The sequence below is a fragment of the Maniola hyperantus genome, chromosome 10 (genome assembly GCF_902806685.2).
Source record: "Maniola hyperantus chromosome 10, iAphHyp1.2, whole genome shotgun sequence".
NCBI lineage: Eukaryota > Metazoa > Arthropoda > Insecta > Lepidoptera > Nymphalidae > Maniola > Maniola hyperantus.
The window spans coordinates 8,039,861-8,066,078 of NC_048545.1; the positions used below are offsets into that span (position 1 = coordinate 8,039,861).

At 36.9% G+C, this 26,218-nt stretch overlaps 1 protein-coding gene across 24 annotated transcripts in view; it reads left to right on the top strand.

Annotated features, from left to right (window-relative positions):
* Positions 1–26,218, top strand: part of scrib (scribble planar cell polarity protein) — a 117,736-nt gene that overhangs the window by 62,096 nt on the left and 29,422 nt on the right. For all 24 annotated transcript variants that reach the window (XM_069501612.1, XM_069501615.1, XM_069501619.1 and 21 more), the window contains 2 exons: positions 22,961–23,166; positions 26,007–26,140. In XM_069501612.1, coding sequence (XP_069357713.1) covers positions 22,961–23,166; positions 26,007–26,140 — 340 coding nt within the window. The remainder of the gene's footprint in view (positions 1–22,960; positions 23,167–26,006; positions 26,141–26,218) is intronic.

Sequence of the window (26,218 nt, forward strand, 5' to 3'; positions counted from 1 at the left end):
TAAAAATTATACTCATTTTATTAATGTTTTAATTTTTCATACCACTGCGTAATTCAAATCATTGTGATGACCAGACGTAATAACCATGAAATGTGGGAATTTTATTGGATTGGTAATTCTTCTAATTGGTAATTCGGGTTGCGAAGCTGAAGTGGCAATAGACATGGCACGTAGTTTGGAAAACCGATAGACGTTAGTGTCTCAAGGTGCTGGAATGGCGACCTCGCACCGGAAGACCTAGGTGGACGGACGACATCAGACGAGTCGCAGGGAGCCTAATATAATAACACGAAGCATATTATATGTATTGATTAACCTGTAAATACAATTATCTTCTGGCGCTACAGTCTTGGCAGACTGATCGGGGTCATCATTTTAGTTGTGGCTCTCTTGACAATCCGTGTCCATCTTCCCTGACGGCTGCCTTTCTGCACACCTATAATAAGATTTTCATTGTGGCCTTTATTTGATCTGTTCATTTCATGGACGATCTTCTGCGTGTTCTGGTGCCTTCAACTTTCCCTTGCACCACTAATCCTTCTATGGATAAAGTTTTGTGCCCGAAAAAGTGAGGAATGCGAGTTTGAACAATGGAGGATAGTCTCGGCAAGTTTTTTGATACGAACTTGTACGTCCAGGACATATCCCATAACACCACATGCATTCTTCTTCAACACATCTCGAGCGGATCTGTTCTCTTCTTCTCACTCTCTGGCAGGGTCCACGTTTCCACGTATATGGGGAACACCAACGCTCTAACTGGGATTATAAATACAATTCATATAAAATGAAAAAAAAAACAACAAACATCTAAAATAAATGACCTTGATAATTCACTCGTTGCATCTAAGCCAAGAACATACGCCTACCTCAAAAAATTCAGATATCGCTGTATAATATTTGTGTCGGTCGTATAATCGGTATCGTTGTGCCATCCAAGTGTGTTACTTATCAGCTTATCTGGCGCACTCGACATGCCATTTTGCAACCTGTGTGCCCAGTATTTCGACCACCTGTGCCGTGTTTGCGCCTAATTTCAGCAGAATTCTGAGCAATTTATTTGTGCGCTCACATAGCGTAACGCGCGTAAAACTATGCACTAGAAATTCATTATCTATGCTCGAATTTAATCCCTACTGTGTTGTGGAGGCGGGCGATCTTGTTTTGTTTCTCGTTTCCTTTGTTTTATTCCAGTTACGTGTTAAAAATAAAAGTGTTCCGGATTTCAGTAACTTAATAATGCAGAAGTGAATATTAGTGAATGTGCTGCAAAAATATTGAGAAAAAGTGCATTGATAAACAACGTTAAATCTTTATTAATCGCAATGAAACTAAGATATCGATTTAATAATAAATTATGACAGAGTGAGTCACGATAATATGAGGAACATACTTTGGTTCGCTCTGTATTTTTATCAGGATTATAAATCATCGTTTCCTAAAACTAACATATCATTGATACGTTTAATATTGGTCCGTTTGTTCGAAACGTATCATTTACTTACTTGAACGTTGTTTTGAAGGTCAAGATTAGTTATTGTTGAGTTATTGTCCTTGCTTGTAACTACATCATGTGACTCGCATGTGATATTTGCATATAACCATGTAGTTATTGTGTTCCTACATGACACTTGAAAGTCGTGATGTACTTTACTTTTCAATTGTTGCTTTACACAACGTGTAATTGATTGAAGCGCATACTACTTTCTCTATCTTCCAGCCACATAACTCCTACTTGAATGCATTTATTGCCATATTTATGTTTAATTGTATACTATAGTAGTATGGTATACAAAAATTAATGGTAGTTACTTTCCCACAAATAACTAAGTTTTGTTGCTCTGAACCCTATTTTCTCTGTGCAATTCTCTATAAAGTACCTACACCACTCTATTATTGTCAATAACGATTTGCAATGAAATCATTGATATAACCGCGATCTAAAACAGGTAGGGAATAGTAGTAGATAACCAGTAATTTCATGAAAGTACTAAAGATTTAATAGACTGTTGTGCATGGAAATATAAGTAAAGGTTTAATGTAGTAAAATCAAAAAAGCTTTTTTGCTCAATTTATCAATGAGTAGGTAAACGTACCTCATTCATTTACTTGTATCAAACCTGCATAACACATGTTATTGAACTGACGTTATCTTATCGCTTTTAATAATAACGATTCGCCTGAGGCCACTTCGTGTAGTGGCTAAGAATCTCTTGCTTAGATCGCATCAATGTTACAAGTTTTTAAGTTTTGGTGTTAAGTTTTCGACTAGTAAAAAGAAATTCAGAATTTTTTCAGAATTAACCTGCATAATATTGTGTGTTGTCATTAGTGACTCCAAAATGAATACAATTGCATACTCAGTGACTATCCAGGGATGAAATAAATGCTTGCTTGTGAATCTAGCCTGTATAAGTAACTTCATTATAGAGTTTGTACATAGGTAGCACACCTGTTTGTTTTATTGAAACTTAAGAGAAATTATTCCCACAAGTCATTATGGAATCTCGCTGTCATATCGAGTATTGAAATTGTTTCCACAAATTAATATTGCTGAATTTTCTCTTGTCAAATTTTATTGTTCTCATTTGTTTAGACGTCCCACCCGCCATGCAAATTGACAGTACCTTTGTTTGAGAGCAAGTTGATGTTCCGAATAAACTTTTAACCTCAATTAACTCTGACAACGGCGAGCTTGTTCTCATGCTGGTGGTCATTTACTAATGTAACAACAGTCATTAGTCATCATTCATGTAGATCATTGTAAATCTATCATACTTTCTTTACCGGGTATGTAACATTGTAATAGGGTATCGTAATCTAAAATTAATTGTTGCACATTCGCTATCCGTTTCTAATTCCAGTACATAATATAATTTATTATACCTTCGAATTGAACACCGTATCAATTCATCAAGAAGAAGTGTTTAAAAAGTGTTGCAAATAGTGAAAGAAAGACAATATGAAAGACAAGAGACTAGAACTAAAGTTAAGTGTACGTGGCGATGGTTCATTAAGTCGAAATGGTCTACGAAGCAGCACAAGAAGCAACCGCAGTAATTTAAGTAACAGCAGCTCTACCTTGCCAGTGAATGAAATATTTGCCACGAATCGTTTCGCTGTGCCACAGAATAGGGCTTTTGATATACTGGACAAATATAGAAGGCGACCCGATCAATATGAATATCCTGCACAAAGTCTGCAAGCTTTAGATCAGTACGAACAACCACAAAGTAACAACAGATACGGCATACGAGACAGACCTTTCAATCAATATGAGCAACAACAAAACAACGGATATGATATACGAGATAGGAACCCTCAACCCAACTCATACATACAATATACACAGCCACTAATACAAACTTCGCAGTATCCGCCCCAAGCTGGCTATCAATTAGTATATGTTGACCCAGCCAGTCAAATATATGGTACTCTGCCTCGTACTGCACCACTGAACCGAGATGGAAATGTACAAAATCCTATTCACTATACATTACCAAGATTCCCAAAGAAAGTACGCATTTCTGAGAACGATCCTGTTATTCATGATTATGGTACGTTATTTTAACTTAGCACCTATAAATTTTTGATTTATGATATATCGGTACGAATATGGAATTTAAATTGAAATGTTTATTAAGTAATATAGCTATTAATTTGATGTTAAATTGAAACTTAGTTTATTAATAGACATATTATTGACGGAGATGTAGGGAAATTTATTTTATTAATATAGCTATTAAGAAACTGAATTTAAATTTAAATTAAGTATTTTAATATAAAGTGAGATAACAATAAATACAAGTAGGGATGATATTGTAAGTATTCTATCTGGCATTTAAAGAGAAATTCAACTGAGAAAGCTGTTTTGAATAGAAACTATCGATACCGACCTGCAGTATATTAGTTATATCCTACAAATTTCTACTTTCAGCTGCCGTTGGATATCGTATCCATCTATTCATATCATTCAAGTTTTATATCAATGCGTATTATGCATAGCATTGTGATAAAATGTATGTCAAAGTCGTGCTTCACGAGCAGTTGTTTTTATGGCAAGTGCTATTCGAATGCATACTAAAAACCGGTCAAATGCCAGTCGGACTCACACACGAAGGGTTCCGCACCATCGTACAAGAAATCTCAAAAAAGTATATAATAAAATTTGCAAGTTAATGACGGACTGCGCCATCTATATGTGATTTAGTTAATTATTTTTTTCGTGAAAACGTTTTTTTGTGATGTAATCACAAATTCACGTTTTTCGGATTTTTCCTTTAGGTACTTGGTATAAGACCTACCTACTTGCCAAAATTGGTGATTTTGGTAAACGGGAAGTACCTTATAGATTTTCTTGACAGACACGACGGGCAGACGGACAGACAGACAACAAAGTGATCCTATAAGCCTAACGGTTCCTTTTTCCTTTTGAGTTACGGAACCCTAAAAAATAGCTTACCTATAACTAAATGTTTTAATGTTAATCTTGATGTAGTTACTTTTACTTACTCTAGAGATTGTTGAACGTCATGCATAATTCCAATTTTCTTAATTTAACTACTAGGTGATATAATAATAATCTAATCACGAGGAGCCGTGACTTCGTCCGCGTGAATTTGGGTTTTTAAAATCCCGTGAGAACTCTTCGATTTTCCGGGATGAAAAATATGTTCGTCTGCGGGAAGCAATCTCTGTACTTACTAAATTTCGGTTTATTGGACGGGCCTTTAAAAATTCCAAGAGAACTTTTTTCCGAGATAAACTGTAGCCGAGATGCAAGCTACGAGTATCTCTGTACAAAGTTTCGTCGAAATCAGTTAAACGGATGGACGGTGAAGAGCTAGCAGACAGACAGACAGACAGACACACTTTCGCATTTGGATTATTATGGATTTCATTTTGCTCGTTTAGTTATATCCAGGGTGTAACCAGAACGCTAGCAAAAACTTAGCGTAATTGTTATACTACCTAAACACAACCCAATACCAATAACTATTTGCCTCATTTTATAGTTTTAGTGATTTGGTATTTTTCAAACCCGCAATGTATAGCGTGCAAAACTCTGGTCAACGCCCCACTTACGACGTGGCAATGAAGGCAACGTTGACCTCTAGCGTCAGTCAGATGTTTTATTTGCAATATATCGTGAACTTTTACAAAATATAGGATTTTTTATATATTTTTTCGCAGTATCAGTAATCATCAGTACTTTCACCTGTCTTCGTTTTTGCCAGCGTTCTGCTTACACCCTTAAGTTGTATGGGCACAGTATTTTATTGAGTTTGTTCTCGTAATTTCTTGACCATATTCATGCGTGTGTGGATATTTAGGACGAGAACGCGTCAACCCTCCCGAGAGACGGACAACAATAGCACCACTCTCCCCGAGTCATTGGTGCGTTCTAATAAGCCGCACGGGCGTCAGGTGCGAGTCCTCACAGTCCTTTATAAGCCTCCCCATTACATAGCCAAGTACGAAATTTCTCTTCACAGTGGATACGATATTTAAATTTTGTGCTACAATGGCTGTTACAAAGTCAGTAGTCCGCGGTATCATGTGCTCGATTATGGAGTTCACCTTCAAAGCAAGTAAGGCCTGTTCTGTGCACGTCTTCCTGAGGTCAAGTTCAGCATTTATTTACGTTTCTGGTAATTTCCTTCCTTTGTTGTCATTGCCATCTCTATAAATGTTTGATTTGCATGTTTGTACTATAACCGAATAACATAATGATTGACTAACGGTCGAAATTAATATAATCAATTTATCCGTAATCAGTCGATAAGTTAGTTAACGTATTATCGAAAAAGACCATACAATTTTTAACAAATAACAAGGTTGCTAAGTAATCTAACAACTGATTACAGATAGGATTGTTATTAATTTCGTCTATATATCCATTTTGTTCCTTCCTTATGCCGTAATTTATTCAATTCTAAATATTTGAGTAAACATTTATGTAACTGACCATGTTTTATTGGAATTCAAGTAGCTAATCTGGAATAGGTGTGCCGTTATTTTGTACAACGGATAAGTGTTACCGTCAGCGAAGTATCTGCCATATGCATAAAGATTTACATACTGGTCGGTGAAGGTCAACGACAAAAATCGATATTTAGTTTCGACTAAAACATTATTTCCATAAAATGGATTAAATAAATCTGAGTCGATAAATAAGTTTAAGTGTTTAGTAAAATATAACACAAATATTGTAAATCTATACTTTTATATTGCTTATTGCCGATTTCACCAACGTGAGTCTTATCCGAGAATAAATTTGACATTTTGGCAGGTTTTCAGTATAAAAGCTGTCATTACGCCCAATTTATTCCTCGATTAAACGTCACTCGACTTTGGTAAAATCGGCACTTACAGCCGTACTCAGAATCGCTTAATCGTTACTTAAGTTTAGTTAAAACGACACAGAGCTATATCTCTCACATAAATCTGTCTCGTTTAACTCAATCTTAAGGAACGATTAGCGACTCTGAGTGCGGCTGTAAGTATTATAAAGAAGTAAAAGTTAGTTTTTGAGTGTTTGTATGGGCACAGAATATATAATAGTACGTACGGGGCAATCTTCGGAACTAATGATCCTTTTCTGAAAATTATGTCACTGATAGCTATAGCTACAGTACCCCGGAGTGCTTTCGACTATAAATTAAATATTTAAGTATATACCTATATTATCTAAATCGCGGGCAAAAACTAGTTGCAACATATTTACACAACTAAATAAATAAATCATTAGCCTGTCTAAGATTATAAATTAAAGTAAAATTATAAATTGCATTTTTTTGTGTAAACCGTAACATTCAAAGTGGCAATTTTTGATAACAAACATTATGTAAGATCTAATCAGCGGCGAGCTTATGCAATGGAAGAGCTGCAAAGGTAACCTTTTCCGTTCTACAATATTGTTTCGTTAGTAGCCTTTATCAGATAGAAAGTACGGGCGCTGTATCCGTAGAAGCTGTCCAGTTCGCCAGGAAATAATAAATGTAATCGATGAGCTTTAAAGTAAAGTAGGTACTTTCCGCGAAGTTCGTGCGCAGATGCCCGATAGAAAAGCAGACGAACACGATCAGAACCGTTCGAAATAATCTAAATATATTAAATGTATAAAAGGTGATTGACTGACTGATCTATCAACGCACAACTCAAACTACAGAACGGATCGGGGTGAAATTTGGCATGGAGATAGGTTATTATAACATAAACATCCATTAAAAAAAGGTCTTTGAAAATTCAACCCCTAAATGGGTAAAATAGGGGTTTGAAATTTATGTAGTCCACGCAGACGAAATCGCGAGTATAAGCTAGTCTAAATAAAAGTCTATATAAAAGGAAAAGGTGACTGACTGACTGATCTATTAACGCACTCAAACTACTGGACGGATCGGGCTAAAATCCGGCATACAGATAGCTATTATGACAGTCATCCGCTAAGAAAGGATTCTTGAAAATTGAACCCGTATGTTGTCCGTAAGTCCACGCAGACGAAGTCGCGGGCATAAGCCAGTTTATATATTTTGTTTTAATTTCAAGTCAGGTACATATTTGCCTTCGGATATCTACATCGAAAAGGTCATCACACACGTAACAAACAGTTCGTGAGACTAATGCTGCATTCACATTTCTCTAAACAAAGCTTATACAAACCGTTTAAAGAATCAGTGTACTTCTATGAGAATATAATAGCGGGTTATTGCCAGTCACGAGCGATTAAGCTTCAGACAAAAATGTTTCTATTGCCCACATTAAGAGCCCTGTCAATCATGTGACATGAGCACAAATTGCTAGGTATTACTTTCGAAACGATAAATTAATGTCGTAAAGCGTAATTTGGAAGAAGCACTTACGATGGTGTATAAACACATCGTTTGCTGCACTGTAATTATGTCTTAGATCAAAACACTTTTTTCAATAGGTTTGTTTTTACTCTTTAACACGGTAGACGATCTTATTTTCTATCCGTGGTATCGGAAGTGGAATACCATTTTGTAGACTTTGCTGAACTATAATTATGTTTTAAATCAAAACGCTTCCCCTCAAAATGTTTTTAGGGTTACTTCAAAAGGAAAAAAGGAACCCTTATAGGATCACTTCGTTCTGTGTGTCTGTCTGTCCATCTGTCGTGTCTATCAAGAAAACCTATAGGGTACTTCCCGTTGACCTAGCATCATGAAATTTGGCAAGTAGGTTGGTCTTATAATACAAGTAAAGGAATACATCCAAAAACCGTGAATTTGTTGTTAAATCACAAAAAGAATAAAATTAAAATGTGTTCATGATCAAATAATTACTATTTTCAATTTTCAAAGTAAGATTACTATACCAAGTGGAGTATCATATGAAAGGGCTTTACCTGTACATTCTAATTTCTAAAACATATTTTTATACATTATATTTTTGATTTATCGTGCAAAATGTCGAAAAAAAATTACCCGAGTACGGAACCCTCGGTGCGCTAGTCTGACTCGAACTTGGCCGGTTTTTTTTCCTAGATGATCTTTTTTTATATCCGAGGTCTATAATAATATTAGAATTATTACACTTAAAGTTTCCGTATGTTCTAAATCGCCTATGATATATCTTACTGTCGTGTCTGCTTATCTGGAATATTTATCATTTGCGCATCGGCATTTTATCTGTAGGAAATAATCTGAATAGACACATTCACCTTGCCTTTTGTGTCTGAATAGTACACCTTTCTCTTCTAATTTATTCCGTCTATCTAAATCAATCTCGTGGTAATAATCCTTCGCCCTATAGCTCCAGTTTCTCCCATTCTACTATTATGTCGGTTGGCAGTAACCGCATTAATATGGTAGAGTTAATCAACTGACCGTAGAGCGACGTACATTGCGGTTAGAATCCGCACTGCGGTCGTGGATCTCGAAAGTGAACCTGTGAAATGAGTTATTGAAGCGCATCAACTATTAGATATTCGATGAATATGATCAATTACATAGAAGGCTAACTTACCTTCAGGTCATTGAACAGGGATGAAATTCTAGATAGCGTTTAGGAAACATAAAACTTATGTTTCTTCAATTCCTAGTTAGAAGTCGATGATAAATAATCTTTTGTTATGCAAACGAATTTAGAATCACTTAAAAGTTTTCTCTATAAATTTAAAATTTAAGATATTTCGTTAAAAACTAATCAGTTTAAGCCAAAAGTTGATCGTTAACTTTTTTCGTTTAAACAAGCTTTGGATCAGTTTCCTCTCTTACTTTCGAAACATCATCCGTATCTAATTCTACGGTAAAAAATTGTTTATGTTCGAGACTGTCGTATAGTCGCAATAAAAAAGCTTAGTTTACGGTTTTGGCGTCACGTCCACCTACAACACAGATATTATCCTCCTTTGTGCGAAATTCTTCGGAATCTACATCATCACAACCGTTATGTGAACTGCAAAATAAAAGACTACAGTATTCGTAAAGCTAAAATGTGCAAAGCGATTAAATCGTATTGGAAAGGTAACGTACGTTTTTCAGTATCTGATCGACATACGAAATAATATATGGAGTACAATGTTGCATTATGAGTTACTAGCTGATGATCAATAAATAGATGGATTATATATACCTATACGGTTTCGTTATGGTTACAGTTAAAATTTTACCGTCAGTAAAAATAAAATGGGTTGCTTGCACAACTGACTTGAGGTTTGTCAGCTTTGAACCATTTTATGTTTAACTTTAATCATGAAAGTATGGCTGAATGCACTTTGCTTTTTATTGGTGGTCAAAGTTTAACGCTAACTTTAACGTAACTTAACCGCCTGCGATGCAACTGGAGCTTAGAATTTCGTATGCAACCGAATTAGCACCATTGTTTTACTTTCTTAAGCCCCACGGAACGCAATATCCCCCAGAGCTAAGACTCCGTTAATATTGTTATGGAACGGAGTTTTGGAATTTATTATAATACGCCTCGCGTGCCGTATCTAATTGACATCCTTCCATATATTAATTAGAAACCTTTATCTATTATGGGCTTTGATCGGCCAATTAGAATATCAGAGGAAAAGGGGTATAACAGCTTTTTCTTATTTGCTTATGCTGAACGAATTCCATTTGAAATTTTAATAATATACATTGAAGATGCCCGCAACTTCGTCCGCGTGGGTTTAGGTTTTTAAAAATCTCATGGCGACTCTTTGATCTTTCTACGATAAAAAGTAGCCTTTGTCCGTCCCTGGGATCCAAGCTATCTCTGTACCAGATAGATTTTATGCGCAACTTTGGAACATGAAGTTAGGCATTTAAAATCCCGTGGGAAATATTTAATTTTCGGGGATAAAAGTAGCCTATGTCCGTCCCTGGTATGCAAGCTATCCTGTACCGAATCTCGTCAAAATGGGTTAAACAGATGGGCCGTGGAAAGCTAGCAGACTGACAGACACACTTTTGCATTTATAATATTAGTATGGATGGCAGGTGTGATGGCTGTGATAGCCTAGTGGTTAGGACGTCCGCCTTCTAAAGCGGAGGTCAGGGGTTCGATCCCGGGCTCCTCTAACTTTTCGGAGTTATGGGCGTTTTAAGTAATTAAATATCACTTGCTTTAACGGTGAAGGAAAATATTGTGAGGAAACCTGCCTGAACCTGCCTGAGAGTTCTCCATAATGTTCTCAAGGGTATGTGAAGTCTACCAATCCGCACATGGCTAGCGTGGTAAGTATCTACCACGCTAGCCATGTGCGGATCCCTTGCCAAACCCAAACCCTTCTCACTCTGGGAGGAGACCCGTGGTCTGTAGTGAGCCGACGATGGGTTGATCATGATGATGATGGATGGCAGATCGAGAACTACATACAGTGTGTACTCTATATTGTGAACTTCTATTTAACTAAAAACTCTTTAAAACATTTATCACTATCGTATTATTGCTAACCACTTATTCGTAAAATTATACTATTTTCTTTTAATCTCCGTTTAACGAAAACTCTTTATAACGCAATAAAACGCTATATAGAGTATTTGGTTTATAAATTTATAACGCAATAAAACGCTATACACTGTATTTGGTTTTGACTTTCTTACATTATTTCATTTTAACGTAATAGGTTTATTATTAGCATAATAGGTTTTTCAATTATCTAAACGTTAAGAAAGCTCGAGCAAGCAATTTTTATTTAAAGGCAGTGTGAAGGGTTACAGGTTTGCAAATGGAAAGCTTAAAGCTCCTGTCTTGTAAACAGCTGTTAGCTGAAAGTAATATCCCGGCAGGCTTGGATCATGGTTTCTAATTTCTATTCTGCCTACAGAAAATTGCTGGCAACCACTTGTTAGACGGCGACTTAACATTATCTCCGACATTAGCTTAATCAGCGTGATTGAACGAGGAGAGGAAATCTTAAGGCATATAACTCTGCAAACTTGTTACATATTTAGAATCATATTTTTTTTGTATTTTTTATTTATCTATATATATAAAAGGAAAAGGTGACTGACTGACTGACTGACTGAATGACTGACTGATCTATCAACGCACAGCTCAAACTACTGGACGGATCGGGCTGAAATTTAGCATGCAGATAGCTATTATGACGTAGGCATCCGCTAAGAAAGGATTTTTGAAAATTCAACTCCTAAGGGGGTGAAATAGGGGTTTGAAATATTTGTAGTCCACGCGGACGAAGTCGCGAGCATAAGCTAGTTTAATAATAAATGCTATATTAATTTTAAACCCCCGACACAATCAGAGGGGTGCAGGTGTTTATAACACTTCTCTGAAAATATGTTAATCAGTTCAGAGGATTATTAGCTGTTTTCTCAGCCGGTGTAGGGATCTCAGTCATTCTATTGACATTTGTATTACTTGCACTTGTGTCATAGACTCGATCTTGACCACAATGCAATATTTTGATAACCTTGACCTGTCGGGGGTGATTTATATTTTTAATTTACACTTGTTTCTACTAGAATCTAAATATAGCTAAATAATTTAATCTGAAAAGTAAAACATGGCGACAATAGTGAAAATTTTTACTTATGTTAAATTCGTAAACTTGGTTGCATTTTAGTTCATTACAATAATTTTAATTAAGTAATAAACACTTAGTCTGGTCACCGAGATTGAACGGTTCATCCGTTTTACTTTCATTTTCCAGATTTTTTTTCTTTAAATAACGGAGCGCTGAGAGAATTTTAACATGCATATTATTAAAACGGAGAAGTGTATCCGTTCACTTGGTCTGTCTATAATATGATTATTTCTGAGATTAGACTTCCTGCAGTCATATATCATGTCAATGTCATCCGAAGAGAAACCGGTACCGAAGATTGTTTTAGAAGGTACAGATTAATACCAGTAGCACAGATCGGCGTCCACCTGCCTGATTCAAAAATAAATTGGATGTATCTAATTGGAAATAGTTCACTAATACAATTTACTATCATTGATTGCATCAAATAATGACGTTATTGCTATTGAAATTTTAATTTAAAGACGGTAAGCGTAATCCGCATGGAAAATGAAAGTATAGGTTCTATTCTTATCTATATGATCAATCCCGCGCAGCGTAATGGCGTAGATGATATAAGGGTAAAAAATAAAAAGGAGCTGGTTGCACCAGGCTTGGCTTTCTATTTTTAATCTGACGTTGAGGTCGTGGGCGCTAATAGGGATGCTAAACCTGAACCTTGATTCTCCTGGCGGAACCTGCAAATAGTGACCTTCCTATTCTGTATTTTAAATAAATAAATACTTAATCTAATTGAAATAGCCAAGTCATGGTCTCATGGACATCCATTAGTCATACAACAATTTACAAGAAAAGTTTGATTAATTTTAACAATTATAATCACTACCCAATTATAAATGCGAAAGTGTGTTTGTCTGGTGGTTTATTGGTTTGTTAGTTCATCCTTGAATCATGCCACAACGGAGCAACGGATCATCGTGATTTTTGCATGGATATAGTTTAAGATCTGGAGAAAGGCTATTTTTAAAAATCAAGCGTTCCCACGAGATTTTTAAAAACATGTATCCGCGCAGAGGACATCGCGGGTGTTAGCTAGTTTTAAATAAAATAAAGTAATATTAATAAATAATATTTTGTTCTGCTTATTAAATTATTATGTAGCGAAACTTTAGTAACTGTCTCTTAATACAACTCGTAATAAGGTACATACGAAACGAACATCATCTGAATTCTGTAACTTGATCATATGGCAGCCCTAGGCGCCAGCGTTGGCGCCACAGCCTCTACATCTCGCAGTGCAGTGCGCATTCCGTCAACGCATGCGCCCCGGGCAGCGCGCACGCACGCGTCCTTACCGACTTCGCCGGTTTTGTGTTTGTTTTGACCATTATTTACTAATATTTAAATAATAAATACAAATATATTATTCACATTCGGTAATTAAAACTTTATTATGTAGTTCCTTTCTACACATGACCAATATGGAATGCGTTAGGAAGTATAGGCTACTGCACCTTATTGATTGACAAGCGATATTAGCCTTTGTTTATTGCGAGCTTGCGTCGGTCTGGCTACGCAAGTAACAGCCCTTTTCAGGAAATAAGTCCCGGTTTAAAGTGGAATTATGGGTGTTATAAGGAGGAAGAAACGTAAGTACATGATTTTGCTGTGCAAATTACAAATATGTATGTTTTCAATTAGTATAAAATTAAAATTATATCAGTGCCCTTATTATAAATGCGAAAGTGTGTTTCTTTGTTGGTTTGTCCTTCAATCACGTCGCAACGGTGCAACGGATTGACGTGTTTTTTTGCATGGGTATAGATAAAGACCTGGAGAGTGACATAGGCTTTTTATCCCGGAAAATCAAAGAGTTACCACGGGATTTTTAAAAAACCTAATTCCATGCGGATGAAGTCGCGGGCATCAGCTAGTTAGCATTATTTTATTATGAATTACTAGATTTACCTTATTATGAATTACTAGGTTTGACAATAGGAAGTTTTATTAACATTTCCTTATTGTCCATCATTTTTAGGGTTCCGTACCTCAAAAGGAAAAACGGAACCCTTATAGGATCACTTTGTTGTCTGTCTGTCAAGAAACCTACAGGGTACTTCCCGTTGACCTAGAATCATGAAATTTGGCAGGTAGGTGGGTTTTATAGCTGGCTTTAGGGCAAAAATTTGATAACCGTGAATTTAGGGTTTGATCACACAAAAAAAAAATTGTGGTCATGAACTAATAATTAGTATTTTCAATATTCAAAGTAAGATAACTAGATATATCAAGTGGGGTATCATATGAAAGGGCTTCACTTGTGCATTCTAAAACAGATTTTTATTTATTTTTATGCATCATAGTTTTTGAATTGTCGTGCAAAATGTGGAAAAAATACGACTGTAGTACGGAACCCTCATTGTGCGAGCCTGACTCGCACTTGGCCGGTTTTTTAATTTTGTTTACTGATCAATGCGCTCGTGACCGTAGTATATTCTTATAAGAAAAACTTTTTCAATCAACGGTACTACCATGACTTCTATTGTATAATCCTATAATACCTGTCATAGTCATGTACTCCTACAGAATATGCGTTCTCATTCTTTCGTATAACGCTAACCATCATTTTCGCATGACTTAAAGAGTGGGAAAGAATTTTAATTTGCATAATATCCACCTTTTTATGCACAGTATAATGTTGTACAAAAAAATTGCGAACTATAAAGGTTTCACTCCAGTAAAAGCTCTGCATTAAACACACATCGTTTTATTACTATTATCTCTGTGTACAATCTTAATTAAACTTTCATTGCATGTTATAATATGCAAGTAGGTATGTATAATGTATACAAACTTGTATGAAATTTTGCCTTAATTTGCATCGCGCAAGTAATCCACTTTTGGTTTCACACCGTGGTGCCAGTGCATGAATATTATGACTTCAATAACCTCGTCCATTTAAATACGTTTAAGGGTCAGTTTCCATGTTCGGAGTTGAGTTTAGATGAGTTAATATTTTAGAGTTGCACTCATTTCGGTGTAGCTGTTTCAACCTTCGTTTTGTCCTTGACACTCTCTTTGGCCTTATAAAATACAGCCAACCTTCCTCTTTATTCTCCCATAAAAAGTATTGCTTGTATTTTCGCGCCTTGCCTGCATTTTGCCTTCTATGAAAAATATAGTTGCTCACGCCTCACTGTAGTGTAAGAAATGCATCAAAACAAACGCCCACAAAAATGAGTTATTATGATTATTGTGGCAACACTCAATAAAATTATATGGTCTGCAGCTTTTATTCAATAGGCCATACGTAATACGCTTTATGGGCACCGAGAATAAACGTGTTGTTTTAGTTGAAGGTGAAACTGTGGTAGTTGTTTGCGATGCGGTCATCTTTGGGTGAGGTGAGGTGAGACCTTAGGCAACAGTTATCCGTGTACCTGTAGATGTAATTTGATATCCTTTTGTCACTCATCGATTTATCGATCACTAACGATATGACTACGTTTTTACGTTTACAAAGCGAGCTTGGATGGCTGGAGTGAAGACTTCGGCGGGGAGGGGCAATGCACGCACAACAGACTGAAACGTTTAAGTGCGGAAACCAGCCCAGAGCGAAGAAGAAGAAGATGACTACGTTGAACTTCGGTTTTTCAATGTCCCGGGTTCGATTCCCGGCAGGGGTTTGGAATTTTATAATTTCTAAATTTCTGGTCTGGCTTCGGCTGTGGTTAGTTACCACCTAGGGTATGGGTTTAATAAAACTCCTTCCAGATTAGCCCGCTTCCATCTTAGACTGCATCATCACTTACCACTAGGTGAGATTGCAGTCAAGGGCTAGCTTGTATCTGAATAAAAAATAAAAAACATGTTTCCTCCTACTTTTAAAACTCCTTTTCTAAAAATATAACTAACTAGCTGATGCCCACGGCTCCGTCTGCTGAATTTAAAATTTTAAAATCTCTTGGGAACCCGTAGCCTATGTCCAAGTCTTCATCTATCCATGAAAAAATCACGCCTTTGATAGTTCTGTCTCTGATTCCAGTTTATTTAAATTCGAGGACCTGTTTGCAGTTGTATTATTATTATATGTATGCATCACACGAATTTCCAAAAGCCTGTTTCAACAAGCGAGTAGGTACCTATTGCCAATTTCAATGATGTCATTCTACGTTAATAATATTCTGTCATGTAAAAAAATGTAAACATAGTTTATTTTCGTCCCTAAACTTTACGTTTTAAAATAGGCAATGCTTATAGCCTTTTGTGTAAACTGTAAACCGTACCCATATACCGTGTTCAGACGAATAAACAAACCTTGATGTGTACGTAAGTGTTAAGTCGTTAGTATGAACGCGCTACTATATTGAAATTTTACATATTATTCTTTACACGTAACAAGTAGTACCTACTTGTAACTGCGCAATTCAATATGGTGGCAACAATAATAAATGAGAGCCAAAAGGTCTTTGAGAGAATTTGATCAGTACCTGGATAAAAAATGAGATATATTCGGCCAAGTTGTTCGTTGCGCTTTTTTTAAAAATTAATTTTCTAAAGTTCAATTAAATAACGTAATAGTACATTGTGATACAAGGGCGGTATGTAAAGTCCGCGACAGGTGTTTTTTTCAATAATTTGCTTTATCGTCTACATCAAATACAATATTAAAAAATACGAAGTTCTTAGACATAATGATAAGCTAATTATAGGTGAACGCATACCTAAAATTCTAAACTAATAAACAAATAGAAGCAAATGGTACAGTATTTACAATAAATAAATAAATAACTATCAGATAAGTCTATGAACGTAAATTAATAGGCTAGTTGACACTTTTTTTAAGTAGGTCTTAAATGGTTACTATTTGTCCTATTAGATCAAAAAAATTAACACTATATTTTTTTGCGCCCTAAAAACCGTAAAATTTTAATTTAAAAATATATTTTTCTTAGACAGGTGAAAACACTGTCGGCCATGTTTGGCCGATAGATTATCTGTGCTCTGACGTCATGCATTTGTAAAGAACAGCATAACCTCCCAAAGTTTAATAAACATGACTTCTATACTAGTTTACATGAAAAATATAGTAATTATCGTTATTGTATCATCCGAAAATGTAAAAAACGCATCGATAAAGACCACAGGAAAGTTGTGGATTAGAGTGCCCAGTGAAATAAATATACGTAACACGCGAAGACTTGCTTAAAGGGATCCTATATGACTAACGACTTCAACCCAAATTTATTTTTGCAAAGATCACTTTGTTGTAAGTCTTACTTAATAACTTATTCAATTTATAAAGAGAAAACGATATTTTTTTACGTTTACTATGAGTTTTTAGAAATATATAAAAACTAGCTTATGCTCGTGACTTCGCCCGCGTGGACTTCATAAATTTCAAACCCCCATTTAACCCACTCAGGGGTGGAATTTCATAAAATCCTTTCCTAGTGGATACCTTCTCTTTACCTACAAAGAACACGCCCACCAAATTTCAAGTATCTAGGACCAGCTGTTTAGATGTTTAGACTGTGCGTTGATATATAAGTTAGTCAGGACTTTAAATTTTATATTTATGGATACTACGTTAGTCCCCGCGTGACATAGGGATGACATTTCTTTGTTTACATATTTAATGACGTCACATCATGGCTGACAGCGTTTTCTGCGTTTCAAATAAAAATAAAAACTGTATTTTTTAAAATTGGATTTATATATCCATCCTGCGTTTTTAATAATTGTTATTGATATATTCGTTGTCTTAAGCAAAATACTATAATAAATAATCATTTATTGGACGAAATTAGATATGAGTCAAGTAGCCTATTGGTTTGAAGTAAAAAATGACTTGACAATATTATGTTCTGATTTCAGGAAATTGGAACTATGGTCATTTACTTCAGGTTGAGGTAGCAATCGGGGTATGAAGCGGGGGGACGCCCCGCACACCCGCACGTCACCCGCGCTCGCCCGCACCGGGTTAGCGCTGGGCTTTGCGGGTGTGCGGAGCGTTCCCTCTCCGATTGCCATTTTAACCTGTCGCGTACTATAGGTTTATTACAAACGATCTGGCGTTTCTTAAGACGTAGCCGCTGCTGCTGGCGAGGGTTTACCTTACCATCGTCACTATGTATCAATGTAATGAAAGAATGAAAATGCGCCTAAGTCCGCCTGTCTGTCACACTTGTTTATTTCAGTAACAGTAAAAAAACCGGCCAAGTGCGAGTCAGTTGAGGGTTCCGTACTACAGTCGTAATTTTTCGACATTTTGCACGATAATTCAAAAACTATGATGCATAAAAATCTGTTTTAGAATGTACAGGTGAAGACCTTTCATATGATACCCCACTTGATATAGGCACTCACTTCGAAAGTTGAAAATACTAATTATTAGTTCATGACCACAATTAATTTTTTTTGTGTGATTTATCTAACTCTAAATTCACGGTTTTCAGATTTTTCCCCAAATGTCAGCTATAAGATCTACCTACCTGCCAAATTTCATGATTCTAGGTCAACGGGAAGTACCCTGTAGGTTTCTTGACAGACAGACGGACAGACAGACAGACAGACAGACAGACAGACAACAAAGTGATCGTATAAGGGTTCCGTTTTCCTTTTGAGGTACGGAACCCTAAAAATTGGAAAAAAATATTAACCTGGCGACAGTTACTAGGTATACTAGGTTACAGCCATCCAAAATACAAATCAACCCAGTCAGTCAATTGTTTCATCTATGTTTAGTTTTTTGTTAGTGTAAGCAGTAGTTAAGAAACCATTTTTTGTTTTGATTGTTCGTTATTATCAAGACATGTAATCGAAATAAAACAATTTATTAAATAATAATTGGTATTGATTTGTTTTGTTGTTCGTATTGATTTCATCTAAATGAAGCCATTATAATGAACCGATTATACTGATAACATTCTATTATTTTATTGTATCTATTGTTTTGTGATAAGATTGCTTTAAACTGGTTGCAGTTAGTTGTCTTAGATTAGGCATTAGACGGTAGACAATTGTGGCGAAGCGGCATAATATTTCTGTAGGAAAGTAAAACACCCTAAATGGCGGTGTTGGGTAGGTATATCACAACATGGCTAGATTACTATATGGGGTTATTCAAGGGGCGGACCAACAAATTCCTGAAAGGCTGGCATCGAATCGGCAGTTCCTCTGGTGCTGTAAATGTTCATGGCTGGCGGTAATCACTTAACATCAGGTGACCCGCCTGATCTTTTGCTCGCTATTTGTACAAAAAAATCACATTATATTACTAGGAATTTATTATAGCTTTAGGAAACCGTACCAATATAACTTTGTCACCAAGATGCTGCATATAAACCTATTTCCAGAAAGCGCCTTGTAGTCCTCCGCAACTAATTCCTAGACATCACTTAATACCTGTAGGCTATACGCAGAACCTGTTCACCGTTGACTTCACAATTCGGATTAAATAATAAAAGGGCAATAACAGGCAAATGACCTACTACTACTAGTTATAACAATTACAGCATTAGAGTCTAGAGATGTTCTTCGTAACTGAATGTTGCCAAGGCAAAGAATGTCATCCAAATTATGTACATAATAATGAAGGTAGGTATACTCGCACAGTTAGTGCACCTGCCGAACATTCTTAAGTAAAATAAAAAACTTTAAATTTAAAATACCTAAGTAATAGTTTTTATCCGACTACGGCAAAAGCCAAAAGGAAGAGGAGAAAGCCAAAGTTATGATTTTTAGCAGTGTATGTGTGTGCCACCGTAGCGCCTACGGATGTTACATCCAAAAATGTGGGGGTATCTGTATTTTTTTTTGTATCGTATTGAGTGGGATGTCAAATGAAAGAGAATTTGTAAGAATAATTAATATAGTAGGTTTAATAGGTGTTAAAATATACTAAGCGATCGAAATTATCTTCTATTCTTCTTCCTCTTCTTAAATATATAAAAGGAAAAGGTGTCTGACTGATCTCTCAACGCACAGCTCAAACTACTGGACGAATCGGGCTGAAATTTGGCATCCAGATAGCTATTATGACGTAGGCATCCGCTAAGAAAGGATTTTTGAAAACTCAGCCCCAAGGGGCCGAAATAGGTGTTTGAAGTTTGTGTAGTCCACGCGGTCGAAGTCGCGAGCATAAGCTAGTTTTCATATAAGTACTTCTTTCAGCGTTTTTTAAGAGGAGTAGTCTGGTTTAGTTTATCTTGTGTCACAAATTGCTGCAGGCTACGCTAATTCAGAGAAGGAAGAAATGTGTCAACAATGATTTATACCTACATTATGCACGGAACCGTTTTTCAAATCGAAGCACTTATGTATCTCCGCTTTCCTTTCTTTCAAATTCCTCAATTGTCCATCAGTATACTACTATTACATTCCGATAAAGCGATTTGCAATTTGTCATTGTTGTATGAACGATAAATGGAATAATTCTGTCGACTTTCACCTGTCTATTACATTACGACTCTACTTAAATTACCATCATTCCTTGGAAAGAGCATTTCCCAATGAAATAAGTTTACCAGCTGATAAATCATAGTCACGAATCCCTCTGTTAAGTATCACGACTTGTTTCTGGGATACAATAGAAGCGTTGTAATTTCATTTAGGTTATGGGAGGGGTGAAAGTACTATCGCGACTGATTGGCCATTGTAGTACGCTCAGGATGCGGACGCGACGATTCTGGATCATGATTTCACTGCGCTCGGTTCATTTATCTTGTCGTACTGATTGTCGTGCGAACTCCAAGAAAGGCAAAACGCTCGTTTATTATTCAATTCAGCACCGTCTGCATTGAAATTTTGAGAAAGAGAAATCACGATTGTAATTTGAATGTGCACCGTAAATACCTGTTACAAAACCTAGCCCTGGTCTAAGCAGTGATTTACCTTACAGCTTAATGTTAATGTAACGTCTTAACTTTCCTAACTTTAAACTCAGCTCTATCACGATGATTATGATGTTATGATCAATTGTTTATCTTCAACGCACTGCATCTAACTTCATCAGGAATTTAAAGGGCGATCTAAAGTATTTCAAAAGTTGAAAAGGACACACGCTTCGTTCGTGACTGTTATATTTTAAGTTCGTGATCCTCAAGCGGCATTCTAGCGACCTTGCAAATATGCTCTATATCGCTGGATGCATTGTTCATTATTGTCAAGGGAATGCCAATTACTCCCGTAGCGGACTCTTTACTACGCTTACAGTCAATTAGCTGGAGGTTTAACCTTGTTTTTTAATTATGGCGGTTTCTCTCAAGTGTGCATAACAGCGCACTTGAGTGCTGCATATTACTTTTTATGAATAACATAAATAGTGCAGCGGTAAAGGCTTTTCTCATAAGTTATGCGGTCACGTCAATCATTCTATCGTTAGAAAACTAATTTTCTTGGGACAGTTGACGATAATAACAGAGATGCCTCTGGTAATTATAGGCGCCTTGATGGACTTTACAGTTTCAGGGTTCCGTACCAAAATGGTAAAAAAGTAACCCAGGTCCCTTTCACAATAGCTACTTGCGGTGCGACGCATCGTAAAATTCTATGACAGAGCACAACGCATCGTGGGAATTTACATAGGAACCGCAAGTATTGTAGAAACGCTCAGTCCATCTATCCGTCATTCTTATAATCAACCTTATTGTAAAATGATTTTTTTTTATTTTTTTTGATAGCAAAAGAGGTCGATATCTTAAAGTGCCGTCACAAGGTTAAGTAGTAATCATATGAAATTTCAAATTACGGACCCTTGGTGCGCAAGTCTAACGCGCACTTGGCCGTTTTTATCTCATACAATTTTTTATTATAAGATACTTTACCTGTTAGTGTTAATTTATATAATTATGTTAAGACCATTATCACGATTATCAGATTATGATTATTCATCATGTTCAATCTTAATTACAATTTTTAATTCTACTCACGTATTTTTAACTACCTCTCAGATGTCAACAATGCATAAATTAATGCATTACTTGGGTCTTATTTGTAAAAATGAATTAAGTACCTATACAATATCCATAATATTTTTCCATTCATCATCATCAACCCATCGCCAGCTCACTACTAAGTACGGGTCTCCTCTTCGAATGAGTTATGAAGAACTCTCAGGCATGCAGGTCACGATGGTTTCTTTCACTGTTAAAGTAAAGGGGCGTGTCCGGGATCGAACGGAGTCCCGAATAAGAAGTCGACGTCTTAACCACTATCACGGCTATTTTTCCATTACGACTCTTTTTTATTAGTACCTACAGGATGCGCAGCTTAGTCAGTCATTTGGAATTTGTATTTCGAATTATATGTAACTTTCACTTAACAACATCACTGCTTAACAATAAACAATTTGCAATGGTCACAGCTATAAAAATATTCAGCTCAGATACAGTCGATATTATAATAATAGATTAAAACGCAATCATAATGTTTCTTTTAGATAAATAGCTTTGAAGTTTATCAATAGCGACACAAAGAGCTATATCGACGAACATAAAAGACATTCTTATTTTTCGTCTCCACGTTCAATAATTCGGCTATTAAAAAGTAGCTCACCCTGTTGGATAGGCCCGTATAATAAATAAATTACATCCGGATTTATCAATTACGTCCGGAGCAAAAAACGTCGTCGTGCTGGATTATTTATCAATAAAAAAGAAATCAAGTGCGAGTCGAATTCGCACACGAAGGGTTCCATACCATTGTACAAGGTATACCTATAATTTAAGTTAATGACGGACTGCGCCAATGTGATTTAGTGAATTATTTTTTCGTGAACACATTCTAAATTTTCTTTTGTGATGTAACCACAAATTCACGGTATACGGTTTTTCTTTTTTTTCTTCTTTTACTTGTGCTATAAGACCTACCTCATATGATTCTGGGCCAACGGGAAGTACCCTATAGGTTTTCTTCTTGACACGACACGACAGACAGACAGACAACGAAGTGATCCTATAAGGGTTCCTTTTTTACATTTGAGGTGCGGAACCCTAAAACGTTACTTTTTATTCACAGGCGAATCAGTCTCGGAACGGGCGGACAGCGAGGTACGAATAGTGAACGATCAGCGATGTATCGAGGTGCGGATAGCTCGCGCGGCGGGCGGGCTCGGGCTGAGCATAGCGGGAGGCCGGGGCTCCACACCTTATATCGGTGATGACGATGGTATCTTCATCTCCCGAGTCACGCCGAGTGGCCCGGCGTATTTGGCCGGACTAAGGGTAAGTGTTTTGTGTACTATAACAAAAAGTCTTCGCCGATCTGTATGCGTAAATTTCAGAACACTAGGAACAATAAACTCTTCCAAAGCAGTCAAATCTAAATATATATAAGGAAAAGGTGACTGACTGACTGACTGACTGATCTCTCAACGCACAGCTCAAACTACTAGACGGATCGGGCTGAAATTTGGCATGCAGATAGCTATTATGACGTAGGCATCCGCTAAGAAAGGATTTTTGAAAATTCAACGCCTAAGGGGGGGAAATAGGGGTTTGAAATTTATGTAGTCCACGCCGACGAAGTCGCGAGCATAAGCGAGTCTATGATAAGTCACAACGTGCAGCATAATATTATGCGTATTTAAATTAAGCTTGTTTTTCCTTGTACACTACGGACGTTCGCAAAGTAACGCCTGCTTCTATCCAACATTTTAAATCTCAGAACTCTATTGACTTTCACTCGGTTTTCACTGAAAGATAAGTATGCTGCTTTGAGAGGTTTTAATATGTATTTTATAAGGCTTTGTAAATTGGTCGAAGTAGGTCGCTGGGTTGAATGATAAATAATTGTCGATTAAGTCAGAAAAAACTACGAGTCAGCTACGAGTACCTGAGAGCTTTCCTCCTCCCAAACAGTTTAAAAAAATTTTTGCGATGCTTTATGTCCATCTATAGTAACCAAAAAATATAACTAAAAATAGATTCTTTGACTCTTTGTCCTACCCCTGTGATATAAACGGCCATTGGTTTATGATTGAAACTGTATATTTCAATTCATGATGAAATTACTCCTGATAAAAAGCAATAATCAAGTCTGTATTGGTTTGCGCTTGCTTAGGAATTGGCCGATTAACTCTTCCTTCAAAATTACATAGCTGCAGTAGTAGTGGCAGGAAACACGCGCGCCGGATGAGCATTCCAGGCGGTACACATCTATCAGGAAAGAGCACACAAATATTGTTAGTACATATTGGCTCGACATACACGAACAACTAATCCTTCAAATGATTGAAAAGAATTAGCTGACAAAAGCTAGTTTTAGAGCCTATCCCTCACGGATAATGTTGCTATCTATCAGTGAAAGAATTTTCAGAATCGAATCATTATTTCGGGAGATTACCCCCACCTGCAAGCTTTATTTCTTTATAATATCAATTAGTGTAGAAAATGAGTTTATTATGCTAATTCAGCTCTACACAAAATCTAAAGTAATACAGTTTAGACAAATAAAATATGGTTCACTAATGAATGACAAAAAACGTATGACAAATTATCAGTTCACCAAAAACTTTTGAAAAACTAATCAAATCACAAACGTCGTATACCGCAAACATATCATTTTACAAAAGATCATTTGACAAATATTCTATTCACAAATGTTTAACTTTCCAAATTTGCTGAATGTTAAAATATCATTTAAAAATTTATTATTTCACCAAATAATTTGTTTTTCAAATTCGCGATTTTACAAAATAATTGATGATAAATTTATTATTTGATAAAATAACTAATTAACAAAAAACACACAAAAAGTCTGTTTTGCATACATATGCAAACCCCTATGCAACGCAGCAATAATATCATGGGGCTCCTTTTTTCTGGGTGGTAAAAAAAGAAATAACCCACGAAGGGGATGGCGGGGTCTTACAGACCCCGCCATCCCCTTCTAACCTAACCTTTCCGAGTCGGAGTGCCCCAAGTCCCGAGCTCGCTTCGCTCGCTCTTGATGGTGGGAGCGGGGGGGGAGGAAAGAGACCCCCCACCATAGTGGTGGTCTCTTCTCGGCGACCGGGGCCCGTCGACGGAGCCCCGCGCACGCGGGGCTCCTTTTTTCTGGGTGGTAAAAAAAGAAATAACCCACGAAGGAGTCGGAGTGCCCCAAGTCCCGAGCTCGCTTCGCTCGCTCTTGATGGTGGGAGCGGGGGGGAGGAAAGAGACCCCCCACCATAGTGGTGGTCTCTTCTCGGCGACCGGGGCCCGTCGACGGAGCCCCGCTGCGCGGGGCTCCTTTTTTCTGGGTGGTAAAAAAAGAAATAACCCACGAAGGGGATGGCGGGGTCTTACAGACCCCGCCATCCCCTTCTAACCTAACCGTTCCGAGTCGGAGTGCCCCAAGTCCCGAGCTCGCTTCGCTCGCTCTTGATGGTGGGAGCGGGGGGGGGAGGAAAGAGACCCCCCACCATAGTGGTGGTCTCTTCTCGTCGATCGGGGCCCGTCGACGGAGCGGAGGAGGGGCTCCTTTTTTCTGGGTGGAAAGAGACCCCCCATTATAGTAAGCGGTCTCTTCCGTCGGCCCGGTCGACATATAAAAGATTTGGTGAATTCTTAAAGTATTTTTATCAAACAGTTCATTTTATCAAACAATTCATTTTATCAAAAAAAAAGTGCGATATGTTGTTTTACTAATTAACACGATTAAAGAAATCAATTGTTTGTCAAATGATATTTTATGAAATAACAATTTGTCTGGTAATTTGTTTTATCAAATGAATTATTTGTAGAAACATAAGTTTTATAACGATCATAAAACGATTCATAATTTGACCAAAATTTGTTTGGGAAATGAAACTTTGTCATTTGTTTTTTGTCAATTGATCGGTCACCATAAAATATGCCATTTTTACGCAGTTTTTACGCAGCTTTTAATCAAAATGACATACATAATTTATAGGACGCGGCAGGTCAAGATAGCAATCGGGGTATGAGGAAAGGGGAGGGGGGCACACCCGCTCGTCACCCACTCTGTCCAGTTTTGTGTAAAACTGAATCAGCTCATTATTGTAATCCATCTCTATATGTTTGAAAATAACTTAAAAAACTGGCAACTTTTTGTTTGTTAGGTGGGCGACAAAGTGTTATCAGTTAACGGCACGTCCGTGGTCGAGGTTGACCACTACTACGCCGTGGAAGTTCTTAAAGCAAGTGGCGCGACCCTTACTCTTGTCGTGACCAGGGATTCGCCGACATCTACAAGGTATTATGTTATTTATGATAGTGTTTTTACCTACATCTTGATCAACCCATCGCCGGCTCACTACAGAACACGAATCCT